General features: G+C 40.1%; 1 protein-coding gene across 1 annotated transcript in view; it reads left to right on the top strand.

The window, feature by feature from the left end:
- snrkb (SNF related kinase b) overlaps window positions 1–14,203 on the top strand; it is a 54,183-nt gene extending 39,980 nt beyond the window's left edge. The window contains exons 4-6 of the mRNA XM_049483846.1: window positions 5,693–5,905; window positions 8,583–8,699; window positions 9,506–14,203. Coding sequence (XP_049339803.1) covers window positions 5,693–5,905; window positions 8,583–8,699; window positions 9,506–10,652 — 1,477 coding nt within the window. The 3' untranslated portion in view covers window positions 10,653–14,203. The remainder of the gene's footprint in view (window positions 1–5,692; window positions 5,906–8,582; window positions 8,700–9,505) is intronic.
- The last annotated feature ends 21 nt before the right edge of the window (window positions 14,204–14,224 follow it).

The raw sequence follows: 14,224 nt of genomic DNA, 5'->3' as shown, positions 1-14,224 counted from the left end.
CTTGTGCAATTTTAAAGTTATTAATGCCGTATTAATGTAATTTTAAGAGCTTAAGAGCTCTCCAGATTCTACCAATGAGGTGTGGCGCTACTTTGATCTTGGATAATGGTGTCAAAAATATTTTTTATGCAGGGGCAAAATATGCCCTATATCATCCATTCTAAAGCATGTTTTGGCAAACGGAATAAAATTACTGGATTTCAGAAAGCTGGAGAAAAATGGAGGTGGGCTATTCAACAAGGGTTAGTAATCTTTATCATGTTTTACTATACCCAAAGTCAATTTTACACTGGAGTTCTCCTTTAAAGCTATAGTATAGCAAAATACAGAATCATCCAAGACTTGTTTTTTTTTAGTTCTGCACTGGAACTATGAGGCGAAAGTAATGCTGTGGAAAAAGATTACGCCTCACCACATTAACACTGCACAGAGTGCAACTCTGCTTAAACTGTCACACATTCGTCTCAGACCATGTCCAGCTGTTAAGTAATCTCAAACAGACTTCTATCAATGTTTGTAGCAATGGGACATTTTGTGCGTATTTGTAGATAACAGTTGAGTCACACTGTTTCAGAAACCAAATAAGCATGTCTGTTAGACATTACTGAACACCTCCTCGTGGATGGAGATTGCATAACTCCCCTCGTGCTCCTCAAGGCACGAACTTCACAAGTCCTTTGAACAAAGTGACTTGTGGTATTTAAAGCAAAGCGCAACATTAGCCTCCATGAGCATCAATGAGTCTTGGTGCTCATGACATTGTTGACAGGTCATCAGTTGTCCTGGCTTGGATCACTTCTGGTAGGTACTGACCATACCAGAGCATATCCCAGGAACACCCCACCAGACCTGCCTGATGTTATGCAACTGTTCTGATCCAATCTTGCAGCCATTACAGCCAATTGTTAACTGTATTTTTCCTGCTTTCAACACATTAGGCCCTATTTTAGAGATCTATAGAAGAGTTGCCAACTGTGCACCATGCAACTTGATTTAGGGTGTGTCAGTGTGTTTTTGCTATCATAACAACGGGAAAAGTATGACTTACATGGCTTGAAAACAAGCAAAAGGCATGTAATAATTCTCTTAATTATCATAGGTGACATAACAATGTGTCACTTACCATTCCCTTTAAGAGCCAGGTGTGCTCTGACTTTGGCGGATTGGAATTTTAACAGTGCAGAGCTTCTGTGCTCCTCATTCATTTTTATTATATTATTGTTGGTGTCGATGTTGGGTTTGTCCTTGTTTATGTGTAACAAGTGGGGGTGTACTCGTGACACGTCTGCTTTGCCAAAATAGCAATGAACGTCTAAATGCTGACTGTTGTCTAGGTTGTTTTCAGTCAGTGGCACACCTGTGTTTTCTGTTGCTAAGATAGCAATATGCCAGAAATGTTCCTGAACACACCTCATTTCCAGATTACCACACCCATCGGCTTAGATTTTTTTTTGTGAGCGTCTTTGCTATTTAAACAATGCATGTGCAAGGTGTGAAAATAGACTGTTGGCAGGGTGTAAGATAGCAGATGAACATCGCAACGTGCCTTACATAGAGTGTAAGATAGGATCCTTTAACTTTAAAAAAACTGACTGTTCAGTGCCACCTAATATATCCACCCCTTGACAGGTGCCATCGGAACCAGACCATCAATCTACACAATCTTGTAAAGTTTTCTCAGTTTTTGCTCCAAACATTCTTTATTTAACTTGGTGTTATTTATGTTAAGAACTTGTTTTTTATAAATGCATTTTAAATACCATTTTAAAGGCCATTAGGAATTTAGAACAGTCTATAAAAATTAATGATCAGCGCATCCTTAATTGTAATGTTATCTTTTTATATCAGCACATGTCCATAAGCTCCATTAGCCTCATGGCTCCAGAGTCAACTAAAAATATCTTGGCTAAACACAGGGTGTTAACTGATATTTTTTTTTCTCAGTTCCTTTAACTTCAGGCTCACGTTAAGTAAGTCCTGAGCTGAGTCATTTCATTCAGCTCATGTTCAGAATGCTCCAAGCTGAACCCAAAGTTGGTTTGGCCAACTTTTGTTTGAGGGGTTTATGGCTGGGTTATTTGTGGAAAGAGAACACCCTGAAGCAAAGATCACAGATTCAGCCTTGGGTCTGAATCAACCGATTGTGTAGCACACACATCTGGCCTTGAGTGTGTGTGTGTGTGTGTGAGAGAGAGAGAGACATTTGGTCTAAACCACAGAGCCAAACATAGTGACTAGGTCACATAATCTTTACCCCGATCAAAAAACTCCTTTAATGGGGAAATGTTTTGCGTCCAGCTAGAACACTTCTATCCTCGGGGGAAGACTGATGGGGGGGGGGGTACTGTCTCTACTGGATTGTTTCTCTCTCAGTGTTTTAAATTAAATTAGTATTTAGTAATTAGTTACACTACTAAAGTTGACCTTTTTATAAAGTGTGAGCAGTATAGATTACTGTCAGATGAGGAGCAATGTACAGCACTGTTTCTGTAGTATTTTTTATTTTATTTTATTTTGATAGCAATAAATGTGCTTAATGTAGTATTTTACTAATATTTACTAATATGAACTAACAATAACAAAGGTTAAAGGACCATTAAGAATTATATCTTCTGTAATAACTCATAACATAAGGATGTATCACCAGATATTAAGGAAACATGCTGAGTTAAAGCACCAACAGCTGGTTGAACAGTGGGGTATGTCACAGTAATCTGTGTGGGTAGTGATCTCCAAATTTGCTCAATGGCATTTCCTCAGTCCTGTTTTCACACCCTGGGTTGCCTGGTATAAAAAAATCGAATGCAAACAGTGTGATGCAGCTGTGGAAATGGGTGAGCTGGTGATTTTTATGCTGAACAGGTAATCACTGAGCTTCAGTAAGGTTGCTTACCAAAGCTAGGACATTTACTACTAATATGTAAACTGATCATGAAGTGTTTTCTCAGGAGATGACTTGGGAATGCCCATGCCTGTATAAGGTGTGAGGTGTTATCTTGTGAGTGACCAATATACTCATGGGAAGGCAGCATAAATTATGTTGGAGCAAGGCAAGTTGTGGAGCCATTTAACATTGGTCAATCTGCAGTGTCACGTGTGTTCGGTGAATACGTCACAGAAGCCATTAATTACCACCCACAGTGGACAGCAGCACAGTGGGTGGTAATGATCGTAACCAGTGGTGGCATCTGTCTAGAATTGCACTTGTGAACAGATAAGCGACTCTACACAGATAAGCGAGACTACACACCCATACCCCAAAGGCCAGAGCAGAATTCTTTAGCTTCCATGGGTCATGACCATGGGATGTCAATAGGTACAATATCATAGATCTCGTGCTCCAGGTATTTGGCATGTCAGTGTAAAATGGAATGACATAAATGTGTTACATTCTGTAGGTATAATTTATACTGTAGGTATCCCAATACTTTTGTTCAAACAGTGTTTACAGCCCAGCCTGAACCTGTTCAAATACAGTGGTTCTTGAAAGTTTGTGAACCATTTAGGATTTTCTATATTTCTGCAAAAATATGACCTAAAACATCCCCAGATTTCATCAGAAGTTCTTCACAAGTCCTAAAAGTAGATAAAGAGAATAAACGAAACAAACAAGACAAAAATATTATACTTGGTCATTTATTTATTGATAAAAATCCATTATTACATATTTATGAATGGCAAAAGTATGTGAACCTTTGCTTTCAGTATCTAAAATGATTTCCCCCCTTTGCAGTAATAACGGCAACTAAACATTTCTGCTAACTGTTGATCAGTTCTGCTCACCGGCTTGGAGGAATTTTAACCCAATCGTCTGTACAGATCAGCTTCTACTCTAAGATGTTGAATTTCTTTAGTTGTTAAATGGGGGGTGGGGGGGGGGGGGGTAGCAGTTCTTCAGTTGTTCACCGAAGTGTGCCTGACACTCCGGCTGAAACTCCACCCTCTTTGACTAGGTCTGCCTAACAACAGAGCGATCTATATTCTGATTGGCCTAACGAGAGTACTCTATAATATGCAGCCGATGGATTGGCAAGCGTGAGAAATACCATGTGTGGCGTGTGAGCGTGTGAACTCGCTCAAAGAGTGAGACTTGAGAAACTGAGAGACTTTAGAGACTTCCACAACATTTCAATTGAATTAAGTTCAGGACTTTGATTTGGTAATTCCAAAATATAAACATTTATTTCATTTATATAACTGTGCTCTTTATCTACTTTTAGGACTTGTGTGAAAATCTCACGATGATTTATATTCAGATTCAGGTATATATAAATAATCAGGTCAGGTGATGATTTATGATCATATTTAGATCATATTCATGCAGACATATAGATTCTAAATGGTTCACAAACTTAAAAGCACCACTGTATGACAAAAAAAAATCTGGTTCTGTTTTTGTTTGCTTGTTGTTGTTGATGTTGCATCACAAACCCAAGGGAGAAATGCTTAAGAACACATGTGGTTCACATTTTCTGCTTCAGAGGAAGAGTGTGGAAGAAATTGCCACTGTGGAGTGTTGTTTGTTGGGTATTACCCTGCCAGAAAGCCAGGCTGAGTTCACATCAGCACTAATTGGCCATCAAAGGGGGGAAAAGGCCCAGAGAGTGGTCCCAAATTTAAGGGCAAGTGAGGGGAAAGGAACATCTGGACTAATTATAGCCTACTAAATTAGCCACTGGGTTTAATGCACACACACACACACACACACACTCTCAGTAAGAGTGTTTTGGCGCCCCCTGCTGACCGTGCTGATTACATGCTTGTGCTGGCTATGCTAGTAGTACCGCAATGCAATAAAGCACTCAAACAGAGTAAATAAATGATCGTGGTGCAGTGCATACACACACACACACACACACACACACACACTCCCATGTGAGCCTGTGTGTGTGTGGCTGTACTTGTGTGCATGTGTGTGTGTGTGTGTGTTTGTGTAGATGCACAGCACAGCACTCAGCCTTTCACGTTCCTCCCATTCGCATCACCGTACTCTGCAGGTGCTCATGAATATTAATGAGTAGTGAGATAAGCACTTTTGTTTCATTGGATCTCTTATCACAGCCAGATGCGCATATGCAAATAGCAGCGCCTGACTGGCAACCAGGCAGTGAATATTTATCAGAAGAGAGAGAGAGAGAGAGAGAGAGAGAGGGACTGAGTGAGAGAAAGTGTGAAAAGTGACAGAGAGAGGGAGAAATGAATTGAAAAAGGGATGGAGGGGCGGATGAGGAAGCTGGAAGGAAAAAAAGAAGCATGTTTTTGAAGATGAGGCTTTTTTTCCTTGTTTCTGATTTTTGAATCGTTCTGCACTGATGAGTAGAAAGGACACACACAGTCTGCCTCCATCCAATTTTCCGTCTCCCCTCAATCACTCTCTCAGATTGTACTGTTAAATCAGTGAAATATCACAATATTTTGATATATACAATACTGTATTGATTTTGAAATTTGTCAGGCCAACAAAAAAGTGGTCGACTGGATTTAAGTAAGTAAATGATGTGGGGTTGGTTGATGCTGCAGTTGGTCTGCAGGTTTAGGTTCAGCAACAGTATGTGCTGAAAGAATGAGGTCAGCTGACTACCTGAATATACTGAATAAAACACTTTATGTTTACCTGCATCTAAATATGTGCACTGTACTGTATGCAGGGGAATATCATTTTAAAAACGTTCTCGCTCTCTTTCTCTTCCAGTCTTATCTCTAGGATGCTGCAGAGGGACCCCTCTAAGCGGGCGAGCCTGGTTGATATTGAAGCCCACCCATGGCTCAATGGGGTCGACCCCTCGCCTTCTGGCCACAGCGCTGCCCCGCTTACCTCCCACCGCAGCCTCTCCCCACACGAACACGAACTCATCCTGCAGGCCATGGCCAGCGGCAACATCGCGGACAGAGACACCATCCAAGAGTGAGCACAATTAATGATGTACTGATTAATGAATCATCCAGTAACCAGTCAAAAGTTTCATCATAGTGTTTTTGATGGTCTTTTTGCAAATAAACTTGGGACATTTTTCTATTCATTTTTCATGTATCATTCTTTACTTAGTTAAGTAGTTCTTGCCATATTTAAGCAATAATACATGAAAGGGAGTGCTATAACGTGTAATATTGGCACTGCTGTGCTGCGGTGAGGCATGAGCCACAGGCATGATTATACAACAGTTCCATCATCGCTGTTAATTAAAAGGTTTTGAGTTAAAAAGGATGAGATCTGTTTGGTTATAACATATACAGTTGTGGTCAAAAGTTTACATACACTTGTAAAAAAACATAATGTTATGGCTGTCTTGAGTTTTCAATAAGTTCTACAACTCTTATTTTTCTGTGATAGAGTGATCGGAACACATACATGTTTGTCACAAAAAATTTGGTTCTTTCATAAATTTATTATGGGTCTGCTGAAAATGTCACCAAATCTGCTGGGTCAAAAATATACATACAGCAACATTAGTATTTGGTTACATGTCCCTTGGCCATTTTCACGGCAACTAGGCGCTTTTGGTAGCCATCCACAAGCTCCTGGCAAGCTTCAGGTCGAATGTTTGACCACTCTTCTTGACAGAATTGGTGCAGTTCAGCTAAATGTGATGGTTTTCTTGCATGAACCCGTTTCTTTAGCACTGTCCACATGTTCTCAATGGGGTTTAAGTCAGGACTTTGGGAAGGCCATTCTAAAACCTTAATTCTAGCCTGGTTTAGCCATTCCTTTACCACTTTTGATGTGTGTTTTGGGTCATTGTCTTGTTGGAACACCCAACTGCGCCCAAGACCCAACCTTCGGGCTGATGGTTTTAAGTTTTCCTGCAGAATTTGGAGGTAATCCTCCTTCTTCATTATCCCATTTACTTTCTGCAAAGAACCAGTTCCACTGGCAGCAAAACATCCCCAGAGCATAATACTACCACCACCATGCTTGACAGTAGGCATGGTGTTCCTGGGATTAAAGGCCTCACCTTTTCTCCTCCAAACATATTGCTGGGTGTTGTGGCCAAACAGCTCAATTTTTGTTTCGTCTGACCAGAGAACTTTCCTCCAGAAGGTTTTATCTTTGTCCATGTGATCAGCAGCAAACTTCAGCCGAGTCTTAAGGTGCCTTTTCTGGAGCAAGGGCTTCTTTCTTGCACGGCAGCCTCTCAGTCCATGGCGATGTAAAACACGCTTGACTGTGGAGACTGACACCTGTGTTCCATCAGCTTCCAAATCCTTGCAAACCTGCTTCTTGGTGATTCTTGGTTGACTCTTGACCATCCTGACCAATCTCCTCTCGGCAGCATGTGATAGCTTGCGTTTTCTTCCTGATCGTGGCAGTGACACAACTGTTCCATGCACTTTATACTTGCGTATAATTGTCTGCAGTTGCTCTTGGGACCTGTAGCTGCTTTGAAATGGCTCCAAGTGACTTCCCTGACTTGTTCAAGTCAATAATTCGCTTTTTCAGATCCACACTGAGTTCCTTTGACTTTCCCATTGTAGCTTTTGTAGCTGAGTCTAATCACTGGGTCAAATGAGCCCTATTTAAATGGGCTCATGAGAAGTCAACAGCTGTAGTCAATCAGAATCACTTACAAGAAGTGAAGAGGCCATGACATGAAGCTAATTTGATTGACACAACTCGCTACATCACCAAAATTGACAAATTTTGTTGCTGTATGTATATTTTTGACCCAGCAGATTTGGTGACATTTTCAGCAGACCCATAATAAATTTATGAAAGAACCAAATTTTATGACTGGTTTTTGTGACAAACATGTATGTGTTCCGATCACTCTATCACAGAAAAATAAGAGTTGTAGAACTTATTGAAAACTCAAGACAGCCATAACATTATGTTTTTTTACAAGTGTATGTAAACTTTTGACCACAACTGTATATATTTTGTTTACTTAATAACTGCATATGTTCTTCATAGTTTGGATGACAAAAAATTGATAAATAATAAAAAACACTGTTTTAAAGGTGTCCAAAGTTTTGACTGGTACTGTATGTAAATGGTTAAACTATTCAATGATATGCAAAAAGCATGTTAACTGATCACAAAGTTTTACCTCAGTTAATAACTTGCAATTTAACAAAATTGCAATTTTAACAATTTAATAAAATGCAATTTAACACCAACATGAGCCTTAATTACACACTAATGATCAGAGATCTTTCAAACTCACATCACTAAGGCCAGAGCCGCTAACTTTCCACTGATTTCTGTAATAACTACACTAATAACACAGTACTGTACTTTTATGTTCAGTACTTCAGTACTACATTTTACAATAAACTACCTGCAATACTAAAGTACAAAAATCTTGAATACTTAAAGAGCATTTGTATTTTACTCATCTGGGTCTCTAGTACTTTATACATCTCTGCTAATGAGTAGTTTATTAATGATGATGTGAAATTCTGAGTAATATTGTTAAGCACATTTTCAACACTGTTGATGATCTTGTTTGGAAATCATTTCTTAAGACAGTATTGTTTAGTGATCTATTGCATCTTTAGTTATCAAGGCGGTGAAAAAACAAATTAAATTGGTCACATTTGTGCTTTATGTATGTAAAGTTTTTGTGTGTTTGTGTGTGTTTTAGAGCACTGGAGGCTGACAGATATAACCACATCACAGCTACATATTACCTACTGGGAGAACGCATCCTACGAGACAAGCAGGAGCAAAATGGCCTCGCTCCAGAGCAAAGGCATACAGAGTGAGTCAAACACACACCTGTCTGCATATAACAATGCATGTATCTTCCTCTTTACCTCCTGCTTAACATCAGCATGAAGCATTAAATTACCATTAACCACTTACCAGGCCTTGGCCGTATATAAAACCCCCTTTATCTGCAGTAAAATAAGTTATTTACATTCTGAAAACTTTGAGGGATTTGGAGATTCCTACAGGACTACAAAAAGTAGTTCACTCTCTAATCCACTTTATATTTAAGTAATAGGATTCAACTTCAAATTATGCATCTTTGAAAATAGGCACAAAAACTAGTAGTTTTGTAATGAAATGAAAGATTTGGAGAACATGAAGTGTTTAAATTGTATTCACTAAAATATTGATTTTAAAATCAGTTATTTCAATTCAAAAAAGCACCAATTTTGTTATTTTTATTCATTACATTTTGACAGTTGCAGATTTAGCTTTTTAATATTTTAAATAGTTTTTTTTAAAGATTTAGTCTTATCAAACATGAAACCTTTATATGTTATGCTTGAATTGAAATCCTCAGGATAAAGGCGTGTATTATTAGGCAGAAATTGTACAAAAATGCCTGCCTGTTAATGGGTTAAATTATGTGACTTATGTGAATTATGTCACTAAGCTATTACCATAAGTTGACACATGTATCAAAGTCTTTTGCTCTGTTGGAAGTTCTGTCTATCCACAAATACACTTTCACACCCCTGAAATCAACTGAATATTTACAGTATGTTACCCGTTATAAGATGATGACCATGATACTGGAATGTAACGCATGCTGAACTAACTTTCTCACCTCGACAGGAGGCCCTTATCTGAGCCACTGGACCTGGTGGAGGGCCGGAGTCCCCAGGCCGATCCCCTGAGAGGTGCAACTTTGGCTCCTGTGGCTCCACTAGGCTCCCTATCTCCAGGGTTCCCCCGCCGGGGCGTGTGTGAATCCGGAGACCTGCTGGCTCCCAAAACCAGTCGTCAAGACGGCTCCTTCGGCGACTTTGGTGCCCCAAGCTCCTGCCTGGGTCTTAGTCTCCGTTCTGTAGCTCCAGAACCAGCCCCAACTGTGAAAAGCCTTGGGGCTCTACAACAAATCTGTGAAGAAGAAGAGGAGGACGATGTGGAAGGTGAAGAAAAGGAGCAAGGTGAAGTTCAATCTGCTCAGCAGGTTAGCAAACCTTGCTTAGAAGTGTCAGAAGAACCTTCTTCAGAATCGTCTCACTCACTTTCTGGCTCAGAGCAGAGGAAAGGAAGAGGGAAGGTTGGGATGTTAGTAGAGGAGGCACTTCAAGAGGTGGAAGAAGAATGTGGTAAAGAACAGGAATCACAAGATTTAGCGGCTAATATCTGCAGGATGACTGAGGAGCATCAAGAGAAGCACACCAGCAAACAAATCAGTGAAGATAAGGAGACCATGTCCCAGACTGAGGGAACACAGAACAATAAGCACCCAGGAAGGGATGGACTGGGGAACAATCTTGACAGCACTGAAGATGAAGGACGGAGGGAGCAGAATGGACCTCCTCCAACAGAAGCACCTAGACTTAATGCTGTGCAATGTTGCTTGGGTCAACTTGAGCCCTCCAAGGACACTCTAGAGGACAATAACAACACTCCTTCCAAGGCAAAGCTTCTGGACAAAGGTGTGATCTCTGCCCCCTGCAGTTCACCACGCTCTTTGCCCAAGAACCACTGCGTGGACCTGGGCCCAGATGGAGTGGAGATGCGCAGGATGGGTGGGGAGGGTGAGAAAGTGGAAGAGACCCATACCAAACCTCAACAGGGCCACCGGGTATCTAGGGATGCCGGGACGGACATCAAGAACAAGAACGTGAACCTGCGAGACCGCCTGTTGCAGTTTCCTCTCTGTGAGAAAGCCCTGTCCTTCAATATTCAGCCCACCTCCAAAGAAAAACTGCTTCCCTTCGCACAGTATAACTGTTGCCACGTGCTATAGGACGAGAGAGACGTTCTGATGAGAATGAATGAGGAGAATGTGAAAGATCGAGAGCAAGCCTCTCTCTTTCCCAGATCTCTACATTCCCTAAACGTGTATAAGCCGTCCAGACCTTCTCCAGCATCATTAAATCATGCTAGCTCGTGGATCAGGTTACTTCTCATTTCTCCTCCCTTCTCCAACACCAGTAGTTTTTAAAAGACACAGTGTGTGTGTTCTCCTCTCTTACTGTGACCTCAGAGGTGCTCTGGCTACACACAGAAAGCGCCCAATCTACTTATCTTACACCTGTAGCTGCTCCCACCCCCAACCCAGCAGTCCCTGCTGCTTTCCCGTGTGGCGGCTAACCTCCTAGCGCTGCTGTGTATATAAACACCTGTATCTACTGATGCCATTCGCTGCATTGTGTGCTATCTCAGTGACCTTTACTAGAGCTAGAGTATGTCTTGCCAGTGTAGAAGCCCCCTGTTTAATACAATCGCTTTGTTGTTTTGCACTCTTAACGGCTTCTCCAGAACAGATCTTCACCTAAAAAAGATGTCAAGTCAAGAGGGAGATGTAAAGCACATGTGAAGCAGATGTTAAATAAATAGTTTGATTACATGCTTTAGTGTAAAATGAAACATAAACTGATCAGCCATAACATTAGCACCACCTCCTAATATTGTGTATTAAGTCCTTGCTACTATTCGGAGAATTTATTGACCAAAAAAAACAAAAAAAAATTAACAGCAGGTGCTGTTAGCATGAGCATCAGTGATGCTTGGGTCCTGTGATCCTATTGCCGCTCCATCGGCTGGCCTTCCTTAATGGGGAACACTCCACAAGACACGCTTGATGTTCTGGAGATATTTTGAACCAATCGTTCAGCCATTACTGTTTAGTTATTTTCAGTTTGGAGTGTCTCAGATCCTTTTCTTTTTTGGCTTTCTTGCTTCCACCATATGAACTTAAGAACAGAAAAAGCCTCTGTAGATTAATATAATCAATATATATATTCCCAAGTTCACTTATCAGTGGTGCTAATGTTATGGATGTTTGGTGTATAGCACTATTAATATTGTTGATTTTTCATTTTTGCATTGGCTAATGCGCCGAGCATCAGTTAGCTGGTTAAATTATTTCCTGCACTTAAAACCCAGACAGAGAAAAAAAAGTTCTGAATTTGTCTGAAGATGACTCCAGATTTTAGGTTTCCTGAGGCCTCACAGCATCTCCATCGCATTCAAGATTACTATTAGATACCACATAACAATCAGCATGACGCTGGGAAACCTTTGAGAACCGCAGTTTGGTTCAGTTAATGGATCACAGTCTAGTGTAGGAAGGTGCATGGCATTGGCCCTATGGCATCTGTCCCTGTTCCTCTGGCCAGACTGTAAGTGGGGGGGTTTAGTAGGGCCAGGATGCATGAGAGGCAGATTGAGCATTTAACTGTTTGGGAGCACGGATACGGGAGCATGCTACATTAGCAAAGCTTAGACTAGCATTAGCGCCACGCTAGCTGGGTTGACCAGGGAAAGGCTTTGGAATATATCTGAAATACATTTTTCCATGGAAAAGGACTTGAACAGAGGTTATAGTGAAAGACTTTCTGTGAAAAGGACATTATCCGACGAGAGAAGACTGGTCTTCCTGAAGCTATTTTTTTGATGTGTTTTTCTTTCAGACAAATGGAGTCAATGGATATTCTTGGAAATGTTATGGGATTTTTTATCATATCAGAGCCTTATTAAGGGTATGTTGGAAACATGGTGACGAGTTCATATCATTCATTGTTTTCATTGATTTTGTATTTAATTTGGTTTTATTTCAGTTTTTACATAAGAGGACCTTCTTGAGAGAATGGAAGAGTTTGGGTGTAAAATCTTGAACATTAATCTTGACGTTATTGTTTATTGGCCTCTTTATTGAGTGCATCTTGACTGTTGAGCAGGCAGTCTCACAGTATAAGCTCTTGGACACGTCTGGTCATGTACAGTGTGTGTATATATATTCTTTTGAGCATGTGTGTTGCTATCTATGTATATGCTATTAACATGATATTGTGTTTTGACCTAACATAGCGTTTGATAATACTAGCTCTACCCCTCCTTGTCATTAGATATCTTACAGTGAAGAGAGTAAAAAAAAAAACATTCCTCTAAAGGTGATTGCGAGATTGTAGAAAAATGTTTAGGAACATGATTTCAAAATCTTACATTTGCCTCTTCTAACAGCCAGGGAATGGTGTGTGCTAAATGCAAAGGTGGCAGATCCAGATCCAAAATCCTAGAGTGAATTTTTCGTTCTAGATCTGGAATTGCCATCTCAAGCTACAAAAAAAAAAATTAGGCTACACACAGCACAGGTTTTCTCTTAACACAGACAGCACAACATACACCTTAACCTGCCACATCTGTAAATCAGTGTCATTCCGAAGTATACCTCTAAATAGCTTAAATCCACAAAGTCAAGGTAGCTTTTTTTTAAGTGGTGGCTATTGGTTATCTGGTACTCTCAGTGATGTGTAAGTGGCTGATTGGGTTATTTTAAGCTGTATGAAGGAAACTAAAACATTTTCACGCGTGATCAAGTCAGTCTTGTGAGTTTACTGTTTCTGTCGCACAGCCGAAATACAGGCGCAAACTCATTTGGGGCACACTGATACCCTCTCTTAAAGACCACAGATAAGCTGGCCCAAAGAAGGCTCTGAACAACAAAGTCAATTATGCTATACAGCACCGGGTGCTATGAGAAAACCTAATGGATCAATACTGAATATCTCTAATAGCAACTGAAGCATATTTAGATTTTGTGTTTAGATACACTGTAGAGATTCTCACATTGCCATTCTTCACAAAGGTCTTCACATATCTTAGCTTTTACAAGGATCTTCAATCGTTAAGTGTTTCAGAGTAAGAGAAGCTTTAAGATTAGGCATCCTTCTAACTACTTGTAGATGGTTCTTTTGGGAATTAAAAGTTGGATCTTCAACAAAAAAAACATTTCTGGTCAATTTGGCGCCAATATTTATGTAGACCCTCGTTCTGTTAAGAGGTTCTGAAAGAAAGAAACGATTCTGCTTGATTAAAGGGGCTCAGATCTTATTCCTTTTTCAAATACATTACAAATCGTTAAGAAACATTGTTTAGAACATTGTTTCATACTATTAGTTACATCCAGAACTCTAAAATCCACACAAGCAACCTTTAAAACGTGTTTCTTAATCACACTGTTTTAAAGAGTGAACCTGATCAAGTGCTACTCTTACTCAAACACACTTAATGACTGTAGGTCTGCTCTGAATTTTAGACTGTACAGGAAATCAAAATGTAGAAAAACAGACAGACTGTACAAATCATGTTCACCATTTCTCACTCACCCATCACTTTGTTTTATGTTTTCTCATTTGACTCGGGTCTCCCATTGACCAACCAGTTGGAACCACTCCACATGGGAGAATGACAGCTGGATATGTCTATAGTCCCATTGACCCTTAAAACTATGACTCTGTCTCAATGAGATTAATTTATTTTTGTATTTATTTATTAAAACAAATTAAACCAAAAGAGCATCTGTCTGATGTGTGT

This window comes from Astyanax mexicanus, chromosome 10, assembly GCF_023375975.1.
Source record: "Astyanax mexicanus isolate ESR-SI-001 chromosome 10, AstMex3_surface, whole genome shotgun sequence".
Classification (NCBI taxonomy): Eukaryota; Metazoa; Chordata; class Actinopteri; order Characiformes; family Acestrorhamphidae; genus Astyanax; species Astyanax mexicanus.
The sequence above is the reverse complement of the archived record's forward strand: the minus strand, read 5'-3'. Positions and strand labels throughout refer to the sequence as shown.